The sequence below is a fragment of the Haliotis rubra genome, unplaced genomic scaffold, assembly GCF_003918875.1.
Source record: "Haliotis rubra isolate DU_JTF1 unplaced genomic scaffold, ASM391887v1 Scf618, whole genome shotgun sequence".
NCBI lineage: Eukaryota > Metazoa > Mollusca > Gastropoda > Lepetellida > Haliotidae > Haliotis > Haliotis rubra.
This window is the reverse complement of record NW_025767322.1, coordinates 509,859-532,689: the sequence shown is the minus strand read 5'-3', so window position 1 is coordinate 532,689 and position 22,831 is coordinate 509,859. Positions and strand designations below refer to the sequence as shown.

General features: G+C 42.7%; 1 protein-coding gene across 12 annotated transcripts in view; it reads left to right on the top strand.

The window, feature by feature from the left end:
• Positions 1-22,831, top strand: part of LOC124256097 (calmodulin-A-like) — a 173,306-nt gene that overhangs the window by 108,507 nt on the left and 41,968 nt on the right. For 9 of the 12 annotated variants that reach the window (XM_046690034.1, XM_046690029.1, XM_046690033.1 and 6 more), the window contains one exon: positions 20,505-20,658. In XM_046690034.1, coding sequence (XP_046545990.1) covers positions 20,505-20,658 — 154 coding nt within the window. Of the gene's footprint in view, positions 1-2,671; positions 2,827-15,146; positions 15,170-20,388; positions 20,422-20,504; positions 20,659-22,831 lie in introns of those variants that run through there. The other 3 variants (XM_046690035.1, XM_046690038.1, XM_046690039.1) reach the window with 3 other exon arrangements.

Here is a 22,831-nt window from a genome sequence, read left to right as displayed (position 1 = left end):
GAGTATAGTCTTTCCCTTGCATTCTGCCGCCTCCCGCCATCGACTGGCTGCCTTAACAACTAGTACTCTGTGACACCGCTTATCAGTGTAAGGAGCTTTGATGTTAAACCTCTTGCTACTCCACGCCAAAAAGACAGAATTAAAAATGTTGCCTGAGTTTTATACCGGTCTCACTGCGGGGGCACTTATTGAATTATGATAAATGATCTGATTTGTTATTGATGTTTGACACGGAACAGCTGTTTTACGGTTCTAATATATTGTTTCATAATATCAGCGCTAACACTGAACCGCATTTGATTAATTTGCATTGCTGCAATTTGTCTGCGTTTGGTTACCTCCCTGGGGAGCTCATTAAAATGGCGTATGTCCATGTTAATACTCTTCTTCCATATATAATAAATACTTTGGAAAACAGGATCAGTCTTTTCTGGGTTTAGAACACCGGTTGCTTGGTGATTGCAGTCAGTGTTTTCGTCGGAAGGGTCACAAGGTACCAGTTGTAGCGAGTTCCACGGCACGATCAGTTGGACTCCATTACATGTCAGCCCGTGAAGATCCGGGTTAGAGTTGGTCTTCATCAACCCATGCTTGTCGTAAGAGGCGACTAACGGGATCGGGTGGTCAGGCTCGCTGACTTGGTTGACACATGTCATCATATCCCAATTGCGTTGATCGATGCTCATGCTGTTGATAACTAGACTCTGTTCCAAACTCGCTATTTACAGACGGACGCCACATTGCTGGAATATTGCTGGAATATTGCTTTATGTGGCGTTAAACAACCAACCATAACGTGTCCAATGAATAGAAACAACCACGGTTGACGGAATGGCAGTGTGTCGGTCGCTTTCATCAGTCATTGCTTTTTTCCAGTTTTATCCTTGTTTACATACCATTGTTCAACTGTCCTTGATAATTTCCCCAACCATTGCTTATATACCTTTATTCTACCAACCTGGATCATATCGTCTATCATTGCATATATGCCTATGTTCTACCATCCTGGATCGTTTCTCCTACCATTTCTTATAGACCTGGGGGCGGTGGGGTAGCCTAGTGGTTAAAGCGTGCGCTCGTCACGCCGAAGACTCCCTACACGGATTCCCTACATGGGTACAATGTGTGAAGCCCATTTCTGGTGTCCCCCGCCCTGATATTTCTGGAATATTGGTAAAGGCGGCGTAAAACCCAACTAGCTTACTCACTCTTATAGACCTATGTCCTACCAAGTCCTCGATCAGTCTACATTGCCACGCGCTGTATCGGATATGACTGCACAGTACCAGGACCTTGTATCATACTTGTGATCATGGTAGCTTCATGTTGTTATGACTATCTGGGTGTGAGGGGTCGCTCATGGTTTCAGAGAGAAACTGGAAACACCAGCCGTAACATAGTCAGATTTCCAAAACATTTCGAAGCTTCAAGTTGTGGATTCTTGTCAATTGGGGAAAATGACCTTCATGAAACAAGTCAAAAAGATATTTTTTTCAAGAAATTGGCCATGCTAGTGCCATGGTGGCCCTAATTCAGACAGTCATGTCAACACGAGGACCAACAGCGCTCCACCCGGAGAGCGGAAGGTCGCGGGTTCGATCCCGACCGCGTCATACCAAAAGACGTTAAAATATGGTACTTGTCCTTATTGTACCCATTAATGCCGAGCGCCAGACAGGGGTCTGGCGCTCGGCATTAATGGGTACAATAAGGACTGGTCGGCTCGGAGTCAGTATAATGTGTCTGAGTGGGGTATTCATGCTTCACTGCAGCATGGTATCTCAGTGGGCTAGCACTATAAAACCAGCTTCAGTCTGGGCTAGTACAAGCAGCCGCACATACACATACACACGCATGTACGTCGTCATATGAGAGAAATATTCTCAAGCACGACGTAAAACCCAATTTCACCTCACCTCACCAACAGCGCCGTAATTCTCTGCCTAGAGTTCGGTCCCTTGGGCGTGCCAGAATCCGATGACCTTAAGTTCCTGATCATTTCGGCCGTGCTCGTTGTTTTCAATACAACAGTAGACCAAAGAACTCACCAACCACATAAAAAATGCATCACTTCAGTCAGTCGTCGGGAACATCATGACATAACCCTAAAACTGTTCAAAGCGGTGTTAAACTCAAATCACTCAGAGATGGTAATCACGCCACCTTAACGCCCATCTGCTCTATCAACTGAGACGTTTCTCTGATCACATCGACCCTTAATTCTCTTCAAAGCTGGTTTCCCTTGATGTACACCAATCTTCTACCAGCTAATACACATACAACCAAACCAAGGCCCATTATGCCAACATTTCTGTTCTTTGAACATTCCTTTCACTGTTTCAAACAACAAGATGGGGAACATTTGGGTTAAATTACCTATCTTGTTTCTAGATAATCTGACAATCATGTCCAGCAATGTGTCCGATGATCCCATCACTTCTAATAGTTCCTACATCTCAACCCAGACCCATGGGTGTTTGCATTAACGGGATCTAAATTTGGTTCGCTATCGAGTGTGCCCCGGTCCCTCCTGCTGGTCTGTCCTGCTGTCTACTCCTGCCTCTCGTACGCCCGCCTGCCCGGAATCTGATCAATAATCGATTGAGTGGTGGTGTTTATGAGCCAACCAGTTTCAATATAGGCCGCAACTCAGTTCCAGTAGCGGAGTGAGATCTGACTGGTGTTCCTGTTATCCACTGGTGGGACTGATTCTCCAGGCTCACTACCAATCCCCAGTAGCTATGTGATCACTGTACTTGCCATTCTCTTGGGACTCCCACCATGTGGTCAAGCCCTTGGACTAGCTGGACCAAATAACTAATCAAGGTAGGTCATGTACCCATTTCCAGTCTGGCGCTACCTTCCTATGAACCACCAAGTCTCTCTGGTAAAGGTGGAACAGGAACATCCGGAGCTGATAGCGACGTATTTTTTGCCAACCAGCTTACTTATCTACTGTTACAAGTAATACTTCATCAACGTTTCACACCATGCAGCACGACTTTCCTTCGGTTGATAGCGTTAGCCTAATGTTTCAATGCTTTGGCGCAATCGGCGATGTTGTCCAACTGATTTGTTTTGCATGAAAATTTATTTCGGAGCTCATCATACAAATTTGAATATTTATCTGCAGTAGAAACATGTGGCACCAGTGTAATATCTTCTCCGTGCTGAAAGGAGCCAATATGTAGGCCATGGACTGACAAATACGTTTCTCGATATGATGATATATTCTGCTGTTTGATCGTGATTTCATCTGTGTTCCATTACATAATATGATCGATAATGTAGCCGAGCACCTCGGTCTACGGGGTCTCCCCACGACCTGTTCACTGTATTGTAATTAGGGTTTCAGAAGTAGCCCGTTGCCTCTTGGGCTGAGATTTTAACGTTAACAATGCCCCGATACTCGTATGTAAAATAAATGCATGGTTTTAGAGCACCACACAGCGGCCCACTGACCTTATTCCTGTGTTGTGTATTAAAGGTTGCCTTTAAAGGGTCACTTCAGACTTTAACTACAATGCACGGAACCAATGTTTCTCAGGTACGATTCTATCGTTATAAACTTGAGTGGTATTGAATAGAAGCGTTAATGTGCTTATGTTATTTCTACTAATTTTCCACGACAAGGTATTTGGAGCCCATCCCACACACATCTGCCATACCTGAGTGTCCAGTCCGTCTATAGTAGATCTCGGCCACAATGTCGCTGCATGTTCAATCAACTAAATCGATCAATGAATGTTTTTCCCACTCAACCTACAGCCCTGACCAGTAACTGTCAGTGGCATTTTTGCTCTCTAGCCAAGATATCACCATGCCTTGGCGCTTCGACCAGAGTCTCGTCGCACATAGTAACGTCGTAATTGACAGGCGAAAACCTCTGGGGGCGCTTCCGGTTGACTGAGCCTATCTACCGAATATATTTCAAAACAGCCATTAGTAAGGAAAACACAGTGAAAGATACTTTGTCATGTCTGACATAAAAACAGCTAAAATCATTACAATGTCTGTTTCCATTATCGCTTGTTCTTTATGTGTGGGTAATGGTGGGGAAAACTGTCAATTGTTATAAAAGGCCCAATTTTTGTAACAATATGTCTGTAATCTGAGTTTGGGCTGGAGTTCATCACATCATTGTCCACGGTGTTTAATATGGTTATCTCTCATGTCCTGTAAGCATCTGGTGATGAGCGTAAGAACAGGAAAACAATTCCTTTCTGATAGATGGTTAGAGTTTGGCTAGACAACTACCTCAAGTGTTTAACGTGCAACCAGGTTTTCACTCCACGTGATAGTTATGTCTGTGTAAATACAAAAACGTGATCATTACAACATTCCTCTGCCTGTGTGTCGGCATCTTCATCTGTGTTGTCTGTCCAGAATTAGGCTACGTGCCACGAAGATCGATTGAAAATATCTATGCACCATTTAGTAGAGCGGCTTCTCTTTCGGTGCTTAGAAAGGCCACGTTTCACGTCACTTTGGCTCAGTCCGATAAATGATAATGATTCCTCTATAGCGCTTTTTTCAGCATTGCTCCAAACACCCAACTATGAGAAGTTGCTACACAAGTAGCATTTGGACAGCCTTCACCTTGGTCCAGTTCCCGTTTACAGTGTAGAACCTTGGCGAAAAACGTAATATTAATTATATTAATTCAAGTTAAATGAACAATCATTATCGGCGTCAGGAATGATCAAAATATTGTTGGGGAACAGAAACGAACTTACTTTTTGTAAGTTTTCATCAGTTGATTATTTTCAGCATAAACAGGAAGATTTTTCTTCCCAGAGAGCAGGCGGCGAAATTTTGGCAAGGAAAGATAACTCTTCAGTTAAAATCGGGATAGACCTGAACTTCATTTAAACCGGACCTTTTTAACCAGTCAAATATAAATATTGCACAGAGAAGTATCAATATCGATGCATGATTTAAGTGACATTCAATGGTTCCCATGCGTGACAGATCTACCACTTCAACTGCCAATAACACTTCCGCTGAACCTCATAAACATATGCAACGTCACTCCAATGTCTGTTGCAGTCAAATTGAGAGGTGTTCAGATCACCGGCTCAAGAATAGTGTCTCGTATTTCAATCAATGGAAATGTCACCGTTTGCCCTTTCACCCTAACACAATCTAACCAGAAAGGAACTCTTCTTAATTTCGTTAGCTCGGTGCAATGGTGGCGATTACATTTGGTGAGCCTATACTATGTTAATGCCCACAGGTCAGCGTTCTTCATTAAGTAATCTAATCTCTTACTCAGAGTGGACGACTGGGATAGTCAGTAGCAGATATATTAGCATCAGGATAATGCTGTGATCTGATCACAACACAGTGATCAGGCGACTGCTAACGCCCACTCAACGAAAATACATTCAATAATACACTATCGCATCGATATCTGCCGTTAACACACACCGACGGAATCGTCACCCCGACATATTGAGACATCGGAGTCAGAAACAAACAAATTCTGTTTTCCACACACATCTGTGACGTGAAGACTATCTTCCAATTGAAAATAATCCTCGGCGGAAGTTTTACCTGTATGTAAATCACGTTTACCATATATAGACAGCATAGATAAAGGTTGTGATAATAAATAGCTCGTGCGTAGGAATTAAGCCCGGCATATATAGTCGTTTCATCTTCCGATGACACTGTATGATAAAACAAGCCGGCGACATGAGGCGACAGCAGCAAGCGAAGGTATGATGTTGTTCTGCTACTGTGTACCCCCAACCGGTGAAAGCTGGCATGGCCGTTAGTCGATGTAGTCCTCGCCCCATCACATTTAATGTTATTGACATTACATGGCATGCCGTTAAACAGATATTCATGATGGCTTCATGTGTATGCTTCCCGCTCTCTGTGTATTCTCTACAAGCGACATATGGTTAGATTGCGTTTGCTTCTGTAAGAACGGAGTGACCGCGATGAACAGAAACAACTCGAGCATTTTTACCCTCATTTTTCATCACTATAATCACAGTGAAAAACATCCTCAGTTCAACATAATATTCAGGCGCAAGATCAGTTACAGATTTCCCAAACACGATGTAGTGGGTACAGATAGTCATGGCTTCTCGTGTGAGCACACATCAGTAACGTAAGCATATACTGCAGTGTGGGTGTATGTCTGTCATGTTGGCATATATCTGTAATGTGGGCATATATATCAGTAATGTAATGTGGGTATATATATATATATATATATATATATATATATATATATATATCTGTAATGTGGGTATATAATCTGTAATGTGGGCATATATATATATATCTGTAATGTGCATATATATATCTGTAATGTGGGCTTATATATCTGTAATCTGGGCATATATATCTGTAATTTGGGACTATATCTGTAATGTTGGAATATATATATATCTGTAATGTGGGTATATATATCTGTAATGTGGGTATATATATATCTCTAATGTGGGTATATAAATCGGTAATGTGGGTATATATATCTGTAATGTGGGAATATATATATCTGTAATGTGGGTATATATATCTGTAATGTGGGTATATATATATATATCTGTAATGTGGGTATATAAATCGGTAATGTGGGTATATAAATCTGTAATGTGGGAATATATATATATCTGTAATTTGGGAATATATATATATCTGTAATGTGGGCATATATATCAGTAATGTGGGTATATATATATATATATCTGTAATGTGGGCATATATATCAGTAATGTGGGTATATATATATATATATCTGTAATGTGGGTATATAAATCGGTAATGTGGGTATATATATATATATCTGTAATGTGCGTATATATATATATATATCTGTAATGTGGGCTTATATATCTGTAATCTGGGCATATATATCGGTAATGTGGGTATATATATCTGTCATGTGGGCATATATATCTGTAATGTGGGCATATATATCTGTAATGTGGGCATATATATCTGCCATGCGGGCATATATATCTGTCATGTGGGTATATATATATATATATATATCTGTCATGTGGGTATATATATCTGTCATGTGGGTATATATGTATATCAGTAATGTGGGTATATATCAGTAATGTGGGTGTGTATATATATAGCAGTAATGTGGGTGTATATATATAGCAGTAATGTGGGTGTATATATATAGCAGTAATGTGGGTATATATATCAGTATTGTGGGCATATATATCTGTATTGTGGGTATATATCGGTAATGTGGCATATATGTCTGTATTGTGGCTATATATCGCATTGTGGCATATATGTCTGTATTGTGGGTATATATATATATATCTGTATTGTGGGTATATATCTGTATTGTGGGTATATATCGGCAATGTGGGCATATATATCTGTATTGTGGGTATATATATATACATCAGTAATGTGGGTATATATATCGGTTATGTGGGTATATATATCGGTTATGTGGGTATATATATCGGTTATGTGGGTATATATATAAGTAATGTGGGTACATATCGGTAATGTTGGAATAAATAGGTATTTGGGGTATATATACGTAATGTGCGTGTAAATGGGTTACGTATGCCAATACCTATATATGGGTAATATGAGCACTTATGTCTGCAATGTGGATATATATGGTGTGTGTGTGTGTGTGTGACGTAATCTTGGCATACATCTACAATGTGTGTATGTAACAGTATGTGTGATATTGATAAGGTCTTGCAGCAAACGACAGAATCCTTCTAGTCGATTCCTGGAACAATAACATGTTTATCAATTCAACGTTTATTTAATTATGTAGATATTTTATTATTTATCCCGAATTGTATATTTCCTAAAAACATAGGTTGTATCCATGTGCCTGTATGACCTCAGACAGAACTCTCCTCGTCACTGTCAGCCTACACGCATCATTAGCTGTATACACAGATGATTTGTATTGGCTGGTGATCCTGTTACTCGGTTATTTCAAACAAGGTAGGCTCAATAACCAGATTGTAGCTGCATCTCTCACCTCCTGACTCAGCAGTGTCTTCAGACACACACCAAACATTGTAGCCATGTAACTGACTTACACTAGATACCCTAGCTGCCCCCGTGTTTAATCTGTATGGTGCTCATCTCCTTCAAGATGAGACTTGTTTGTCCTCGCTCTGGGAATTGTCCAGGGTGGATGTGTGCCCACTGTCTGCTCCCGGCCTTCATTTCCTCAGCGGGATGACCAGTTGTATGTCCAGTGAGCGTCTCCGGACACCACTGGCTGTCTGGCGCTTCTATCTTGGACGTTTCTGCTACTAATGCTGTCTCTAATACAAGACAGAGATTCTCCCAAAGGCACAAAGCACCACTTTCCCGAACTCTGAAGTCATGAACTGCCAGACTACAGATTATTGCAGGTTCTCTGCCCCTCTTTAAGTATCGTATTTTCGACAGTAGATTCCCCCATGATAACGTATATGTAAAATTTGGGGGTTACATTCAGGAAGTATTGTATGACATGGGTAACTCAGAGGTTTCACAGGTCAACTTTACCTTTATGTCAAGCAGTAGTCCGTCTTTTGGTGTTTCGTTTTACAATTTCTGAGGTACAGTCCCACATGATATTTGAATAAAAAGTAACTGTTAATAGAGGGTCATACGAACCTTTTCATAACTTGTTTGACCGGCATTCACCGCCTCTTTAGAGCCTCTGAAAGGTTTTATGGTTGAGATGTGAGGGCTTTTCCAAAGTTGACACATCATCCGTTGACTTGCCTTTGCGCGTGTTTGTGATGGACGAAACCCGTGGGACAGGAAATGAACACGTGGTATCATCGATACTTTGATAGTTGTTCTTAATCACAAACTCATGATAAAGTTGGAATCGTACAATCGACCTTTAGCAGTGATATCTTACTAATATGGACATATTGGAAGGCACTGAGGTCTGCTGCATAACGTAGTGGGTAGTTAACCCTTGTCATGACGATATTACGGGTTTGGATTTCCACATGGTTTCTATGTTTGCGAGCACATTCTTTGTTGCTCCACTGTGATATAAGAGGAATGATGCTAAAATGGTTTAAAAATCCAACTACAATACTGGGGCTCTTTTACATCCGTATACACACGTATGTATTCAATGTGTTGACAGTAGATATGCGCAGTACTCATGTAAGAGTGTAAACTGTCAGGACACAGACTTCTCCTGCTTGCACCGTAATTAGTTTCGGACTCTGATATTCCTTCGCCGCAATCCTATGAGGTAATTGCGTCTCGGATGTTCGAACAGAACACTTTATGCTTTCTGAATCTAATTTGTATCAACTTCTTTCAAACAGGGATGTAAATACCATCTCACGGGAAATGTAAAATATTGAATGTCGTGGAACGTTGTGAGGTGGTGATCCCAGTGCATATCTCCATTGTGACTTGTCTACGCCAGCTGTGAAGGTAATGTGATTGTCTGGAGTGTCCATCGGTATCAGCTGTGCCAGGTAGGGGACAGGGAGTCAGAAATATCCACACTCGCCACTCACCACTCGCCAGGCCAACGGCAGACTTGGTCAACGTTCCCGTCTGATGCTGGACATTCTCATTGCACCTTAAAGGATAAAGAGTGTTCTGTGGTACAGTGGATAGAGCGCTCGTTCGGAGAGAAGGTCAGTGGGTCGATCCTCGGTCATGTCGTACCAGTAAACGTTAAAGGATTGTTCTTGTTTCCTAGCCTGGTGCTTGGTATTAAGGGTACAGAACAAGGACAGGTCAGCTCGAAACCTGTGGCATTGTAGGCTGTAAAACCGACATTAGCCCGCACTAGAACAGGCGGACACACGCACAGTCGACGCTATAATCTGGCACGTGAAGTTAGGGATCATTTCACCTCGCTTCCCTTAGTGGACTGATGGTGTCAGACAGTCAGTAGGTAAGTGTGGTTATTTCACGACTTCTTATTTTAGGAAAACCCAAAGTCACCACCCCGTTGGAGTGGTTTACTGACGCTGACCGAGGGTCGAGGGCATACACGCTTTCAACTCGTGTGTACGCCTTACGTCCATGTATAACGAATTTGTCATTACAAGATCTCAAGCAGCAGAGACTAATACTCCGTGAAATGATTCTATGTGACATTTACACCCGTCTGTACCGACCGTATGGATCTCATCACGGTAACATAACTTGTGACATTATAAGCTAGGGAGGCCAGCCAGCCAACATGTTATTAATTTTACAAGGTACGGACTGGCTAATCAGCTGGTTGGATGTGTCACCTACCAATGGCACTGGTGACGACGGATTGGTAAGAAGGGCAGTCGGAGATTTGAACTCGAGGGTCGTAAGCCAGATCTGTACAAGTTTACCGCAGTTTAGTTTACCGCACTTTGTTGACCCGAGCGCCTGATAAAGGTACGTTTGTATTAGAATATGGGGAGTTTTCTTAATGCACCTTGAGCAATATTTCATTTATGTTACTGAGTGTCACCTTACGTCGGGGGAACGTTGGAGATCTATAACCTCTTGCTTCTATCAGAACACGTGATCCATCATTTCGAGCGGATTTCTGTAAATCTGAATACAGTGATGGTCCCAGGGACCGTGAACGTCCAGACAACCCTGCTGATCCTGTTGGTCCAGGCTGACATGTTTAGGTGGATGGGTTGGGAGATTTGGCAATTTCGGTTTGATCAGATGGTGTCGTCCACGTCATGTCAACACTATTAACCCTCTCTGGTCAGTTGGTCCAGCCCCAATACTGTGTTGGTCAATGAATGTGAACTTGCCAGATCGATGCCGTTATTGATCATGCAGTTGAAAAGTCCGTGGCTATTCAAGTCAGTAGCACAGAGTTACACTAACGTATAGTTCCTGGGAAAAAGTAATATGCAGGATTAAATAGAACTAATAAAATGAGGAAACTCGATCCTGTATTTCTGAGAATGGATTGAGTAGTGACTGCAAGTTCCGAGAAGGGGAGCAACATTGAGTGGGTGTGATTGTGTTATTTAATATGTAGTAGGTTATCAAAGATAGACTAGGGGCAATCAGAAGCCGCCTGCACTCGGCCGGTTTTGGGATGGTGTGGACAGATTGGTTCCTTTAAACTGACCCTTGGGAGTTCAATATACCGTGATGGTCAGAACAAGTATACTGGCACCATCACGGATTCCTCTGGGCAGCACAGGTCACCAGAATCTAGTGATTGTAACCCCGGTGTCGGCGGGGTCAGGTGGTGGCGTGGACCGTTAGCCATGTATTTAGTAACTAGTTTCGGTCCGAATAAGTGCTATCAACATGCTATGTGTGACTGCATAATCTGGGCGGTTGGTAGTTTGTTCGTTTACTCGTCACGCCGAAGATCTGGGTTCGATTACCCATATCTGCTGTCCCCCCGACATGATATTGCTGGAAATAAAACCATACTCACTCATTCACTCTCGAACATTGCTAAAGGAAATGATTTCACTCAGTGAAGTCCCGCAGATTCCGAGTTTTACATTCAAAAAAAATTCCTCGTTATTAAACTATTACGTGTTTCACCCCAAGAAGAGTATTGTGTATCGCGATGCCAATGTAATGCATGGTAACGAGAGCCCGATGAAGACAGTATTCAGACAATAGGCAGAAGCCGATCCTGTAGCGCCAGCCCAACACCGGTGCAATGCATGGTAAAGAGGGCTAGTGGAGTCAGCGTTCAGACAGCACTCAGTTGATGGAGAGGAATATGGTAATCATAGAATCAATTTCCATAAAATATCAAACTTCCTTCCCTAATGTTACATGCAGTTCACTTTGCTGTGAGTTGAAATGGCACACATAAGCACCTCAAGGCAGCTCTTATCAAAAGCACCAAGCCATGATTAAAAATAATTCTGCCTTGAACGTGTGTTATATGCTTTCAACAGTTATCTGTTGTGTTTTATGTACATCTGGGGGAAGTATCCAGCATTTCGAAGAATCATTGACATCAGGGTCCGGCTCCTCGTGACCTCGTGACCCACTACGCTCCGATTTCATCGGGAATTCATAGGCCTCAGCCACGAGGCGCTGACCGGACAGTCGTAATTCCAGTTGACATAGTCACGTTCAGGCGGTCACTACATTTCATACTCTCGCGAGATCTCAACCGTTCTCTCGTGGTCTGGATAACCCAAACATGGAGACATGTTTCCTGGAACAGATCGTTCCTGTCCAGATAATGAACCCTAACTGCAGAATACATTCCATGGCTAACCTACTTGTGAACTGAACTGGAGAATTTTGGTGTCATCGCTCTGCGGTGCCGATGGTAACGTGTGTCGATTGGAGGTTTGACGGGTACTCGATCACATGACGGGTTTAGAAGGACGCGTGTACCCGAACATGGGAGGTAACTTACATCTTTATTTCTCGAAAACGTCCTTTCCACGTACGAAAGTTTTATGATCTGGGAACAAATCCTACTACTGCTGCTGCTTCTACTCAGATCGTGATCGGGTTTTGAGACACGGATACAGAAGTTTATTTTGTCCACCCGTCTGATGTCGTGTATGGTGTGATGCGTGATGGCATCTCTTGGGACACACGATCTGAAATACATCTCTGTGTTCTGTACTTTAATCAATGCACGTCAAATTACAGTAACGTATCAGCTTGTATCAGATAATCATCGATCAGTTTGAAATTGTCCGACGTGTGGCCTGGAGTGTAAGAAGGGGCGCAGATGGACAACCTTTAGCTTAACTGAATTATATTTCCAATGCTGCATTTCCATTTCCTCGTCTCACCGAAACCCCGGGTTCGATTTCAGACACATCCAGCATTACCACGGCGGGGTACATTACAAATGGGATTCACAAACTGTACCCGGGTTGGAAATCGAACCCGGGGTTTCGTTGAGACGAGGAAACGCTTCAACCACTTGCCCATCCAATTGTCCAAATTAATGTGAAATGCTCTTGTCAACCAACGAAAGTATAGAACGTCATCGTAAATAATTATTACCTCCGCTAACCTCAATATGCAGCCTCATGCAGCATTGGAAATAAAATTCAGTTAGTAAATTAAGTAACAAAGAGGAAAGTTCTTTGAATGTTTAACGCGAAATTTCAGCTATTTTCAGACACATCATTTCATTTGTCCGTCTGACCGAAACCCCGGGTTCATATTGAGGTTAAACCCAGGTACAGTTTGTGAATCCCATTTGTAATGTACCCCGCCGTGGTAATGCTGGAACACTGCTAAAAGCGACATAAAAGCCCACTCACTCGTCTAATATTATCTGCCTCGTGATCACTAAACTGGGGATTGGGCATTTCCACAGATTGACGGACAAATGAAATGATGTGTCTGAAAATAGCTGAAATTTCGCGTTAACATTCAAAGAAATTTCCTCTTTGTTACTTATTACATTCTTCCCAGAATCAATGTATCTGACGTACACCGGTGTCCCACTGCACATGTTACAACTTAATTCTGCAGCTCTTCCTTAATAGACCTATCTACAAATTCACCAATATTCGCCTCAGGTCATTTCTTGAAACTAAATCACGAATATATGCTACTTTATTAGCAAATAATGTGAAATGGGTCAATTCTCATTTCCCGTTCTCGTTTGCTACGCCTGTTAATCAAAGCTGTCGATTATTAATCGATACTAAACTGACGGTTCGCTTGCTTCCAGCCTTGGTGCGCTACTCTGTTAATTGAAAGAGAAAAGTAATATTTCAGCTGTATTTAAATGAAGTCAGTTATTGCCTCGTGTCGGGACTGACTGCTCTGTATTGTGTAACTGTTGCTCCCACTGTTTATTTTTGTGGTATCGATCTCCCGATGTATCGGGGAATACGCCAGCTTAACTCGATCAATCACTTCAGACCCACCTCCCTGCAATCGCCTACACTAAAGCTGGGGCTCCTCTTTCGTCACTCCGGGCAACTGCTTTTGAGTCGTGGTCAACGCGAAGGTCACGCCAAAATAGTTCCATTCCCTACATGGAAACAATTGGTAAAGCCCGTGATATTGTTGGAATGTTAAGACCCAAATCGCTTGCTTGACAATCTTAGTGGTCGGTTACTGTTCAGGGCCGCAGGGGGGGCAGGGGGTGCTGCCCCCCTAGAATCTTTTGACAGATTCATTTTTGTGCATCAAACTATTGATATAACACTGTTTTAACGTGGATGGTTCCCCCTTATTAATAGTTAACTACAGCCCTGCTGTTACAGCGCTGTAACCATTGGTGAAAAAGAGTAGTTAAAGTGGTCGCTTGAACGTCGGATTCGTTTCTTGCAGGAACATTGCTGAACGCGACATAAAATCACTTACTCATTTTATTGTAGCCTCTTTAATAACATTGGATGTGACGTTGGGGAGACAAGTAGTCACAGCGTTTGGTCGTCGCATGCTACGGGTTTTGTTTCCACTATGAATAACATGTGAAACCCCTTTCTAGTGTCTCCCCTAATGATATTGAACAAACTCACTCCCGCCTGCCCGAGGAAGGTGGCCCCTACCGGTTGATTCATTGGCAAAAAACTTCTTTAGATTGTGTAATTAATGACAAATATAACGACTCACTTCTTTGTTTGGCTTGCTGTGTCAGCTTCACATGGCGTCTATAGGCATTTGCCAGACCTGTCAATCATGTCGGTAGCATAATTGACATCGTTGTGAAGTTATCGTTGAGACAAGCGATATTGTTTCACTACGAGTCAACTGATCACCTGCTAGGTGTATTTTTATAATGATGCTTCTCACGTGTAACTAGGTCTGTCCGGTGTAAATGAATGTTTTATTTCACCTGCCAGAATGTGTTGATTTTCTGACATCCGTGTATTGTCAATTTCCTGCTGCGTCCACGTGAAACTCCACATGTTCAGTATTCTGTGCTCAAACTGTCACAGTAATGACGATGATTGACGTTTCCAGTTCAACACTCGCGGATGCCGATTTCACAAATTGGAGCATGGCGTGCTTATATTAGAATGTAAGCAAAAAACCAGCGGTAGTTCTTGGCCTATTATAGAATAATATGCGAAACGGTGGCTACGAGCTGTATTTGTCCTTCTACTCGATCAGGGCTGCTGCAATTCACATACTGCCTGGAAGTGAGAATAGTAATAGCTCCAGGGACATATATATTTTTCTGCCGAATCGAGATTATACCTAATTAGGGCCAGCTGGTACTGTATGAGGGGACGGAACGTGGATACATCCTAACCTTCGAACTGCTGTGCAAGTGAGTTAATTTTGTTGGCAGATATTGACACACATGATGGGCGTTCTGCCCCCTACCCCTTTCATGTTGGTAACATTCGGGCGTAATGTAACACAGGTGTTGCTTGTCGTGTATACGTTAGCCAGTATGTGGTGTGCTTCACCGCCAATCTCGCTTCTTGCATCGTCGTCTCTTCCGTGTTCCTCCCGGTCTTTTACATTCCAGGGTCTGCCGGTTGTGGGTTCGAACTGAGTTATATAGAAGCGGTCCCCGGTAACATGTCATATCTCAACTGCAAACATGCTGTGTATATACTACTCACACTTTGCTAAGGATCACAAAATTCACAACTTTACTTAGACGTAGATTTATAATTTGAAATTGTATCCATTTAAAACTGGATAAATAATAATATGGCAAACAGCCACTTTAATCTAACCTTAAGCATTTGATACATGAGCAACTATAAAAATGGTTTTCATGGAAAAATCAACCATTTTGCAAATCATGGAACGAGTCATTGAGAAATTAACAACACCTGTCAATAGCAGGTATGGGATCCACAAGATGCAGTGACATACTGAAACCTAGGATCCATGCTTACAATAAGCTTAGATATTTAAACCAAATTTGTCCCACATCATAGTTTTCTGTTGAATCCATGATTTAATCCTTATCAAAGTGTGAATAGTATATGTAAGCGCCACACTCAGGCAGACCCGACAACAAGAGTTAGACTTGAGGAACACCCTCGCCGTCGATGCAAATGGCCTTCATTGTTAGATTGAGAGCGACATGGTAGCCTAGTGGTTTCAGCGTCCTCAAGTCTCGTCGATGATCTGGGTTTGATTCCAAACATGAGTACAAAGGTTCATGCATTCCTCACGGCCAGCTCGGAGATATTATTTAAATCCTTAAACCCAATCCGTACACTTTGGCTAACATGAGTAAAATAGGTTCATGCCTTCCTCTTGCCCTTCGGTGATATATTTAAATCATTAAACCCAATCCGTACACTTTGGCTTTAGCAGACACCTGCTGGATTATGCAAGAGTAACCTGCCTCGAACACAATGAGCTGTTGGAATAGGTATCAACACGCATTTGCTAACAGTACGGCTAATTGCTACATGCCTTAAACGAGATCGGGGTTTATCCTCAACACACTTACGGCAAACCTATATCCAGTCGCGTAACTCGATACCTATCTAGTATCACCTCAATTAGACTGGTAATTGAAACAAGGTGGTATCGCCCATCAGTAAACCAGTTCCAGATTCATGCAGCTTATATTTACTTCATCGTCACTGAACAGTAATATTCTAAATTAACCTCCAACCTTCAAAGATATCATTATGTACACAGTCAGTCGTGATTTATACCCTACAGCATGGAGTGTGAACATACTGTACATTCTCAGTGAAGGATATTAGCCTGTGTTGTGAGGTAAGGAATCTGTTGTGACTCTTGTCAGTTTTTGTTTTATGGCTTGGTATAATTGTATCTGAAATTATGAAATAAAATTTATCAGTCCAGTAGTTCTAAAATGTTTCTGTGTTAGTAGTATGCCCATTTAGTAATACATCAGATTAATTACGAACCTTTAAATGGCTAAAAGTCCACGACTGAAACTAGTTGTGCCTGATTTGAAGTCAACGATGAGTATAAGGTAGCTCAGGTGGTGAAGCGTTCGGCGCGTCAGTCTTGGGACCAGGGGGTCGTAGCCTAGTGGTTAAGGCGTTCGCGAAAGACCAAGGTTCGATACCGCACATGGGTACTATGTGTGAAGCCCATTTCTGGTGTCCCCCGCCGTGATATTGCTTGCATATTGCTAAAAGCGGCGTAAAACCATAGTCACTCACTCAAGCCCTGGGTTCGATTGCCAGCATGGGTACTTCCAGAAGACATGGGGTCCCGTGCATGTTCCTTGAAGCTACACAGACCTAACATGATATCCATGTGTGTTGGTTACAGAGCCAGAAGCCCCAGGGCTGCCCATGTGTTTAGAATAATACCTTCAAACGTAAACAAACAACAAGTTCGGAGTTTACAGTTTGCTGTGAGCCAGACACCAGACCCTGATAACGTTCACATATTTCTAAACACATTTTATATAAATGGGAGTTTGCGATCACATGATCCTTGTAACCCATATTCCAAGCTTTATGTAAGTTCAAGGGAAGAGAGGTTTAAGTCATTAACCATCATCTCCCCCCGGCGGGGAGTCTGTGGGGCGTCTCCTGTCAGACAGATACCTATTGAACAATGGAGAAACAAGCGTGTATGTTCTAACGTAGTAAAGCTGTTTATCTTTATTGCGATGAGGGGTCTGCTGGTTTATATATCCCCCACGTGTGGACTGACTGTTTCCGGGCCGTTTGTTTTAGAGTAGGTTGGTGTAACACACAATTTCTGATTTTAGGTTTATTTTACCTTTGATACAACCCCTGCCCTGCAGTGTTGATTGTAGTTGTACTCTGCATAAAAACTGACGCATACATGGACGAATTGAACGTTAAGAGATGGCACTTGTTGTTGCTCTGCCTTAAACTGGTCGGCTTGGTAGAACAGAGTGTCTTAGTGGGATATCGATGTTATTGAACGGCTTGGTGTCTCATTGGTCAATATTATAACACCGACAGTTTAGTGCAAGGAGACGCACGCACGCACGCTACCCTGCACGTGCTACATAAGTGCATTCTTCAACGCCACGTTAACCGTAAGTTCACTTCAGCTGTTTTCAGCTTGTTGCTGAATCGGATCGTATCAGCACGCCTTTAATTGATTGATACTTCCAACATCACTCCAATCTCAATAACAGCTCTGACGGGAGCTGACGAAAATAGCTGACGTAACACGTCGCATGAACGCGTTGTGAAGAAAAGCACGTGCCCCCTGACAGCTCTCCCGATATCAAAGGTTGACGATTGCTGCTAGATGTTGTGAAGTTATTCTTTCAACTCTCCCTGTCTGGAACTGCCTGATCCATCGAGATAAAAAGTCTAACTTTGTTTCGATTGTTCGCTGTGAATCTGTTACAGCCAGTCTTTCCACACTGACCGTGAAACTTGGGAAGTAGGCCATCGTTTGCGTCACGAGCAGTTCAGCTCCATTTTGTTCAGATTTCGTAAAATAGTCATGACGGTAAATGTCACTACCTACGTCAGCAAGCGTCTAAAAGCGTATATCAATACGGCTAAACTCAACCCTGCGATGTGAAATGGAATGTTTTGTGTGTATATGGCACGTGTTTGAGGCTTTCTTCAGTTTATTACATTAATACAGTAAATTAAACATGAGTTGAAAAATGCTATCAGTTTGTCGTGATGCTAATGAGAACGGAAAACTGTATGAACGATGATAAAATAATTCTTATCTTGACTATCTCGCAACCCATCTTTGTGGAAGAGGCGACCAAAGGCGCAGACAATTCTGATGATGTCAATCACTGGAATGTGTGATTCAGATTCACGGACTGTCGTCATACAGCTGGACTCTTTAACTGTGACGCGTTAATCGACGTCATTCAACAAACAGACTTCGTGCTGACTTGGGGGCGGTGGGGTAGCCTAGTGGTTAAAGTGTTCGCTCGTCACGCCGAAAACCCCAGTTCGATTCCCCACATTGGTACAATGTGTGAAGGTCATGTCTGGTGTAACCCGCCGTAATATTTTTGGAATATTGCTAAAAGCGATGTAAAACCCAACCCACTCACTCACTCATGTAGACTTGAGGCAAAGCGAACCTATCCCTAAGACGATCTTAATTCCTACATAAGGCTCACGATGGTCGTAGTCTGTCTGTAGTTTGTGAAACCGGCCCTGTTCAGAGTTTTCTCATGCTGCCTTGTAGCGGTCGGCGATCTCCAGGAGTAGATAACCTTGTTTTGCGCTCCCGGCAGCGTACATTGAAGCGCATGAGCTAATCGACTGTATATGAGTTCTGACTATTTCTGGACAAGATGTGTCAAGACATTGCGCTATCAGACAACGCTTCCCCCGGCAGTCTTGATCCAGTAATGTACCATGTTGATATTCTGCATTTGAAACCGCCCCAAGACCATGTCATGGTGCCACTGTGAATGGCAGCCATTGTGTGGTGATCCATTGCGATATTGGGCAGCCATAGTTGGAAAACACACATGGTTCTGCCAAAAAAGATTCCACATATCGGGAATTGAACCCCGACCGTGTAGATGATTGAAAATGCAACCAGTTTCCTCCCTCTCTACCTTACTAAGCTACCAATATGCATGGTACTAGCACTCTGCCATATTGTGCTTTACTCAGAAGTTGTTTGATCAAGGTTACAACATTCCAGGCCTCAGTAAAGCTTTCAAGAAACTTTATGGTAGACATGTGGAGGACATTTCCAAATTTGATGCATCAGTGACTAAAATTATGCCCGATGCAATTCCCTATTTTGACTTATACCATACGTTCCCGAATTATTTCAGGTGAACAAATGACTAGACTTTTATGACGGATGTCACCGGTGGGGCAGGATACGCTCACCTTTTCGCGAACACCTGGTATCATCACTATTTCATAGTGATTCATAAACACATACTCTGTCATCGTGTCGCATGGTTTAGACCCGATTTGTTTACAAACAACATCATACAGCTTTAGTACTGCTGAAACAAATATCTGCTTATGATATAGTGACAATTGAACAATCGACGCTGGTTTTGGCAGATATTTCTCTTGAATGTGGAAAGGGTTTTGTCGCTTATAAAACTTGCTCTTTAGTTTGAGAGAGATCGCAAGAAAGGGTTATGACGTGAAGATTAGAAAATATGTGAGGTATATTTTACCTCATAACTACCTTAAAACATAGGCGTGTGCTTTATTATGAGAGAATCCGATGTATATTTTATGAAGAGGCGTGTATTCCTGATTGTGAGATGTGCATGACTTGGAATACAAGCATTTTTATTGTGATCATATGTACCTGAACTCTAACTTGACCAGGGGTGAATCCTGACAACTTGTGATCGGGAATGTAGGCCTACTATTTATGTTTAAATATCTTGATAGTGACGCTGTGTGATACCGGTTGTACCAAGATTCATGAGCGTGAAGAGCCCGAATTGATCAGGTTTGAGGAGAGTATCATTCTGATGAATAACGAAAAATTGTACAAACCTGAAACAATCGATGCGAAACAGAATTCGAACACACGATCATCGCTTTCTGATACACCTAAGGGAAATAATTCTTCACACGGAGATGTAGACAACGGAGTAAAGTCGGCTCGGCAGCAGCAGTTTATGTATGCGTTGTTCTCTGTGTTACAGTGTCAGGCACCTGTGGGTGGTTGTTTCCGATATGTCAATGTACTCGTCTTTGTTTCAGTCGTCCAAAACTAAGAAGGTGCTACGGTTGAGTCCGAAGTCGAAGAAGAAACAAAAAGCAAAGGAGAGTCATACCATGAGAGAGATGGACGGACAAGGGGCATGCAAACTTAACGACGTTCTCCCTAATGGATTCTCAGACAGGGAAATTCTAGGTAAGTCACGTGATATCACCATGGTTGGGGTCAGTATTGTGGAGGTCATGCCGCCCTCCTATGTTTAAAATAGATGACCCTCGCCATGGGTTGATTGATGGAGTGTCTTGGTGGTATTGTTCTTTGTGTCTTCTGGGCTTTTTCCTACAATGCACGAAGAATGTGCACATGGCTTTCTGTCCTGACTTGTAAGAAGTCTTTAAGGTCCCGTCTTAACAATTGAATGGCCACATTGGCCAATCACATGAAGCGACGTAATGACGTATTGATGGCCCTGTGTCCACCTGGTTTGTCCTTGTGATCAGTCTTGTTCTTCTAACGCGAGGAATATCTTTCAAGTGACAGTTTTGGTCTTTAAGAGTCAGCCTTTAGCTTCAAACTCGAGTTTTATCACGAAACTCAGACACTTTTACGACTGTCAACATGTTTCTGAAGATATTTTAGAGCATATTTAATTGTGGAACGATTCTAAAGTAGGAGTGGAAACTAACTGACTATTATTGACACGTGCGACACAAAGTAGACAGTATATTGTCTCTTGGTAAATTGCCAGTGTTCAGACTTCCATCAGTCTGCCTCTGGGAATACGGCAAGAGGTGCCAAGCGACTGATATGTGTGTGTGTTGTATTGTTTATACTAGATGATGTCACTGTACAGGTATGCCTCGGTCTTAATGTCACGATGCGCAGTATCTACAAGCTGGCGTCCTTATGGCGTCTGGTCGTGTCCAATCGTGGGTGTCATATCTTGTGTTTTTAAAGAGAGGACATGGTGGCATACTCGTCTCAGGCACAGGACCGCCTCCGTGGTGTAGTGGTTAGAGCGTCCGCCCGGAGAGCGGAAGATCGCGGGTTCGATCCCCGACCGCGTCATACCAAAAGGCGTAAAAATATGGTACTTGTTGGTCCCTGCCTGGCGCTCGGCATTAATGGGTACAACAAGGACTGGTCGGCTCGGAGTCAGTATAATGTGTCTGAGTGGGGTATTCATGCTTCACTGCGGCTTGGTATCTCAGTGGGCTAGCACTATAAAACCAGCTTCAGTCTGGGCTAGTACAAGCAGTCGCACCTACACATACACACGCATGCACGTAGTCATATGAGCGAAATATTCTCCAGCGCGACGTTAAACCCAATTTCACCTCACCTCACCTCAGGCACAGACCATCATTCTATCATGACCGAAACTCGCCCACTCACTCACTAACTCACTCTGTTCAGTCATATTAGATGAAACTCATGCATTACGCTTAAAACCTCACTGCTACAATATTATGTGGTAATACTGCTGAACGTGATGATGCCAACCTGTCAGACGTGTTTCACTGAAACTGTCAATAGTGTAAGTGGACGTTCACGCCTGGCCCGGGGCTGCTCGATGAATGAAGTGCACGTCTATATGGTACACAGTACAGTTGATGAAACTGCAAGGTCATGGACAGGTCATGGTTATTTTTGTTCGTTGAAGTCGGTGCCATATTTCCACCACACATGCTAAATGGAGTAAAATGGAAAACGTGAAATCGAGAAGATAGCGTTGTGGCACATTCCTTAAAGGATATAGAAAAATAATCTGATTGTTTTGTACACTTTATGGTCAGTCATTGAGAATCCAACTATTTAACTACGTGAAGGTGTTAGCCCGCGAGGTCTAGACCATGCCGAACATACTGGACATGAAAGATGTAATATTCAGTATCATGGAATCAACTGACTGGATCTTTAAGCTTCGAGGGCAGTGCCTTCCAATCGCTGGTCTTGCATACTTCTTGAAACCAGCTCGTTTGTAGTACCTGATTCCTCCTCTGTGATAAATCGATATTGACTCTTTTAAGGAATATAAATAGATGTAATGTTAGTGCTCCAGAATGATCATTAGATCCATAATCACAGTATCTGCTGTTACCGACAGAGCTCTTCCTTGACAGGCGATCCCGCGTCTCCATACACCACCGTTAAAGTTAATTTGCACGTTTCTACAAAGGTGCTGAACAGATACCATCCGTTGCGTTCAATGCAGCGAGCTGCTTCTGCAGGTGCATGCCTTGCCATGCTGGCAGGTACGGGGTTACGAATACCAGTGGTCAACGTAGTGTTAAAAGGTGTGGTAGCCATAGTATGATTAATCGCGGTGCAACCTCAGATTTTATGCAGCTGATACTGTCTGACTTCT